This window comes from Castanea sativa, chromosome 2 (genome assembly GCF_040712315.1).
Source record: "Castanea sativa cultivar Marrone di Chiusa Pesio chromosome 2, ASM4071231v1".
NCBI lineage: Eukaryota > Viridiplantae > Streptophyta > Magnoliopsida > Fagales > Fagaceae > Castanea > Castanea sativa.
Window position 1 is genome coordinate 21471779 of NC_134014.1, and position 6093 is coordinate 21477871.

The 6093-nt window shown below is 31.4% G+C and overlaps 1 protein-coding gene across 1 annotated transcript in view; it reads left to right on the forward strand.

Moving 5' to 3' along the window:
• Positions 1–3471, forward strand: part of LOC142623758 (uncharacterized) — a 56716-nt gene extending 53245 nt beyond the window's left edge. Inside the window, exons 14-15 of the mRNA XM_075797212.1 lie at positions 1275–1380; positions 3203–3471. Of these exons, the coding sequence (XP_075653327.1) occupies positions 1275–1380; positions 3203–3310 (214 nt within the window). The 3' untranslated portion in view covers positions 3311–3471. The remainder of the gene's footprint in view (positions 1–1274; positions 1381–3202) is intronic.
• The last annotated feature ends 2622 nt before the right edge of the window (positions 3472–6093 follow it).

Genomic DNA, 6093 nt, shown 5'->3' on the forward strand with positions numbered 1-6093 from the left:
ACTAAATAGAATGAAATTTTTACACTAAGTAATAATACTTGCTAACATGATCACAAGTAACTTCCAATTTTTAGATTCTTCTACCATGGACTCTGTTCACACGAACACCTTGTTTGTAACTTTAAGATTGCTCTTGAAGATTCTTCACAGTAGCAACTCTATATATGGAGAGTGTGTATCAACTTCACCTTAATCATTAATTTGGAAATATTCCTCTTCAGTTCATGGTATGAGAAAACACGGTTACAAAAACCCTAGGCACACAATACACAGCTCTTCAAAAATCTATTTGGTCATCCTATATTATCTTTTATACTATAATTAGGTTCCGAAATACTAGAGATTGGACTACTCGATGTGCTTGGATTCTAAACCTGTGATTCTAAATCAATGAACTAAGTTTTGAACCAAGTGTCGAGGCTCTAGACACTTTAGTTCGCTTGTTCTAATATAAGTTTTGTACATCAAATAGTATTCAAAAAATCATTCCAAACCAACTTTTGTTCACGGTTTGCCAACCTATAACCATGAACCTAACAAAATCATCAAAAAATATATACAAACCATAAACTAACTAGATTAACACTTGTACTAGTAGTAAAATTAGTATTACTTTATTTGTAAAACAAATATATCCTAATATTATCAATTTGGACTAACAATTATAAGAGATTTGGGTCTTACTATTTTCAACAACACCCATTGTTGTTATCATGGTGTTGCACAAGCCCTCCACTAGAAAAATGGTTAGAATTTATTATAAAACAGTACTATGTCTATAATGTTTTCACAACAAATTATAGGTGGTAATGTATGTTTTGTTGTGAACGTGTTGTAAAATTATTGTAGAAGCATTTCTCTTTATTTGATGGTAAAGAAACAAACCCATCCAAGAGCATTCTCATTTAGTTTCTGCAAAGTAAACAAATGCCAAGGCAAATTAATTTGAAATTGCAAAATGGTCGATTGAAGATATATCGTACATCCTTGAAACTTGCTACGAATGTTAGACAAAAAATAACCAAGATTTGGTAACATATATTTCAAAATTTATTTTCATTATAGGTTGATGAAGACTAAGGACATACACAAGTTTTTGTTACTTTATAGTAGAAAAGAGGAGATGGGAAAGAATAAGACTGCTATAGGAATGTGTAATTAAAACGATTATATGGAAATTTTATGATTATTCTACATTGTCAAACTAATCATGATATCAAGCTGACTACAAGGTTTTTTTATTTTGATGTCGGGTCTTTAATGTTTGTGTTCAGCAAAATCCTTGCTCTCGGATTTGATGAAAAGTTTATACGAACATGGGAATATTACTTTGATTATTGTGCAGCTGGTTTTAAGTCACGTACACTTGGAGTTTATCAGGTATGTTTCTTGCCTAAAGTATTATTATGATACAAAAGAACATATTGACTCATAAAAAATATTGCTAAGATTCATGTAAACTGTCATTAAGACCGTTGTTAATTTCTTTTCGTGTTGATTACACATTACCAAATTATTAATTGAGAAAATATTTGTCATATATTTTTTTAATATTTGATACAGATTAAAGTGGTTAATAGAATAAAATTTCATGATCAACAAGAAGTTATATTAAGATTGTAAAAAATGCTTCATGTTATTCAACAAAAAAAAAAAATGCTTCATGTTTTACGCCTAAACCATTTTCTAGACTAAGCACATGCCACTGTCTCATCTCTCTCTCTCTCCCTCTCCTCCACATGGCAAGCACCGTCCCATCAATGTGACCTCCTTCCCATTATAGATTAATTCATGCCTCTATGACTGCTTCAATTTTTTATTTATTTTTTGTTTTTTTAATTATATATATATATATATTTATTTATCAATTTCACCTTATTTCCTAATACCTCCCTCCTCCTATTCCTCTCTACCATCACTTCCCGCCACCTATCCTCTTCCCCATCACATTCACCCACCACTACCTTCCTATCTCCTCTTTTACATTGCCAACAATACCACTATCTCCAACTCCCACTTGCATATACTACTACCACCACCTCTTCCTTTCCTCCCTCACTCCTCTCACCACCATTTTCATTTCCCCCCTCCACTCTTCACAACTACTGCCACCAACAAGAGAGATAACCCTCCCCACCCCCCTCCCCAACTCTACCTAAGAAACCCTCATTTATGTAGCCCTGCCTCTCTCCCTCACTCAAAAGGACAAAAAAATTTCTTCTCCCATTAAACCAATTCCATTTGAGCTTAATTTCATGTAGATAAAATCACATATAAACATTAATTTGAAAACATAAATTACTTTTTGATTAAATGCTATATATTTTTTTAAAACTCATCAAGATTCATAGAAAACCTTTTTAGATATTGTCATACTTTTAATAGTTCTACAATTATTTTTTTTTCAATTTACTTTTAAACATTCAAATTTAACTTTCTTATATTAGGTTGATTTCTAATGTTAATTTGTTATTAAATATATATAATTGATTTTTATTATAATTATAATTATATGATGGTATATCTATAATAAACTAAGATAATGGAGAAACTTGAACATCATAATAGGTCACAATGGAACACAAATCTTCTGTCTTTTTTTTTTTTTTTTTTTTTGGTATTTTACTTTATATTTCACCACTTATGGTATGCCAAGTTTTTTTTTTTTTTTTTTTTTTTTTTTTTTTTTTTTTTTTTTTTTTGCCATTTTAAACTTCGATTATTTTATGAGGAAAGTAAAAATAATATATGGTAGGTTATGAGTCATAGAGTATAAAATGAAACACAAAATGTGGAACAAATTATTTGTATTTGTCACAATGTAACTCTAAATGAACTCCAATTTAAGGAAATTTTATGAAATTTCCTATGATTCTTTAAGATGAAAATTTTCTTGTTATTAGCTCAATTATAGAAACTAGATTGAAGAGTTTATCAATCAAAACAAAACTCAAAAGTACCACACATCTACATTAGTCACAGTTTTATTTAAGAGTTTGAGTTATTAACCATCGCAAAAATTGTATTGACACTTTACTATTGGTAATTATATATATTACTCAAGAAACCACACATCTCCCATTGAAGTAAAATGCTATATCATTCACTCATGAATTTGCCACACATCTCTCTTGAAATCATACTCTATAGCACATACTTGGTCATAGAACTCATTGATATTTGGTTACTATCTACAATGTAGGTTGTATTCTCACGTCCTAGCAATGTTGCTGTACTCAACAATCCATATCAAAGTTTTCATCAGGAACTTGATTCTGTTCCTGAAGGAGACATCAATTCTTCATATTAATGCTAAGCCAATGTATAATGGTTCATTGTCATGTTTCTACTTTGATGGGAAGTCTTTTTAACTTTGTTGTTTGCTTCTTCAGATTGGTTATTTAATCATAGATCAAGTACTTAAGAATGGTTTGTGATTGTAATTAAATCCTATGGCATCTTTCTTTACTTTATTCGACATATTCATTATCTAAGAATAAAACGCTACAGATAAAATAGTATATAAATGCAATATATGCTTTATCTGGCTTTCAAATATTCAGAGGATATTTTATTTTGGCCTCCTCCTCTTTGCACAAATGGGGAATGCATGTGCATTAGAATGCGACTAGATTATTTTGGTGCGATTAAATGAGTTTGGTTTGAGATTTTAGTAGGTTGCGCTTAGTTCAAATTTTGCTTACATTAGTGTTGTTAAGTTTATGTTTTTGTTGGCTTAATTCCATGCCAAATTTCTTTGTAATTCTCTCATTTCATTGTATTTTTAGGATTGCTGTGTAATTCAGTGGAAGTACTTGAGCCTTGGTCATTGTTGTTGTGAAGAGCATTTTGCTCTCGTGAGATACAATTGGATGATAACAAAGGACGCTTTTTACATAGCAACTTGTGAGATTCTTGCAAGTTTGTCGAGGACAGAAACAATTATGCATTCTTATCCTCTTGGCTAGCTCAATCCCTTTTGATTCGATTTGTTTCTATACATAAAAGCCCTAAGGAAACAGAGATAGAACTATTCATATTACTCCTTTGAGTGAGAGAGAGAAACATGTCCTTTGAGAGAGTCATACACTGATACACATAGCTTTTCTCTCTTTCCTTTCCTTCTCACCATTTCCATATCAATGAGAGGAGGTTTTTGTCCATCACCTCATTCACCGTATTGGTTGTTGATTGTTGTTGAAGTTGGAAAATCATTGAAGGGCAATACCATAAATCCAAGAGGGCTTGGTGGCTTACAGTTGGTCACTCAATGCACACATACTAGAGACTAGTTAAAGAAAAGACTTGGCGTAGTCAATGTGAGCAAGAGCTTAGAGGGCTTATTGTAAACCTATACTACAAACTGTTCCACTAGTGAAAGTTTCGATGTTATGTTATGGAGAGGTTCTGTATAGTTGAGTTTTCCTCTTCGAAAACATATTGCTATTATCATGTGGTTTTTATTTCTTTTCTGCTATTTATATTACTTTATTTCCTATAGTGTTCTTTTGATATTTATGGATTGTGAATTTAGTTAATCATGTATATTTGAGTTTAAAGCTAGTTTAAAGTAAAACTAATTAAGCTGAAAATTTTGTTAATTAGGGGTCTATTCTTAACACCTAGGGTGTTAGGTGGATTTCTCAAATATAAAAGATGATGATAAAAGCCAATAATCATCATGAAACATACACCTTGAATAAGAAAAGGTATAAATTGTAACTGCTAAACTTTTGCTGGAAGCTTGGATTATGATAATTTGATTAATCATCCCCTCAATTGTTCCTCTCTTTTTTTTTTTCTTTTTTTTTTTTTTTTAAAGCTTTAGGGGCTGTTGGACACCATTAATATTCGCGGCTGCTATAGGATCTGCAAACTATTTTTTCAAGCATATTTCAAGGCAAAATAGTTTTACACAAGCCTGCAGGAACATCTCTCGTCATTATGAGCTGGTATTTATTAAATAACTATGGCCTTTAAAATATTCCTTGTTTTTATTTGAGGTCTTTGGATAAGTCTAGAAGAAAATCGTAGCAAGTAAATTAATATATGTTTGAACACGTATATGGAAGCTTACTGCTTATGTAAACATAGATTGAAGAAAGCATTCAAACGTGTACATGCATGTGTATCATCATGCAAACACAGATCAAAACATAAATAAGCTGGTTTGAGTCATTTGACCTTGTGAACGAATGAACTGTTTTAAAATTCTTGGAGAAAGGATACTGTACCAAGCAATTATCATCCTTATGCGATATATAAATATTGAATGAGTAAAAATGTAAAAGGGTATAAAAGTTTTTTTTTTTTAATTTTAAATTACCTTATATTGACTTTTAATATATATCACATGAGATGGTAATTACACCATGTCCAAATTCTTCAAAATGAGGCAGTATTCCAATATGTACTTAAAAAACAACGTCACACAACGTTAGGGATCACGATTGTAGAAAAAAATAAAACTAATTTAAAAATTAATTAATATCAACAATAAAATTAAATAATTGAATTTAAATTTAAATATCGAATAAAAATAAAACATTATGCAAATACAAAATCTGATTTAATTACCCCAATAGTGTTTGATATTTTAAATCATTTTGTGTGAACATATATTTTTCTTGATATAGTAGACCATATATCCGGCCCATACCCAATCCATGAGAGCATCCTGGTGGGACTGTTTGTTGGTGGTGAAGCAAGCAAAGGTCTCATTTTGTTCATTGGGAGATTAAGAAGGGAGTCAATCCACGGAGTCATTTTCTATATGAATTGGATATTTCATTTAGGTAATGCCGAAAGGTTGATTCACCAAACCGAAGGAAATGGGTGCAAAAAGCTCCAATTCTCTATATATGTCTACGGGAAAATCAAAACAACTCACCCGATCCAACCAACCTATGCAGGTCCATTTAGTGAGGCGGGTCAAGTTGGGTGGGTAGGATAATTTAGCGGGTCAAGTTTAATAACAGATTGAGATATTTCTACTCTGCTACAACTCAATCCACCCGCCTACACACACACACACACACACACACACACACTGTCATGTTGCACAAATCTAACTCATATACCCTCTCACTTTGT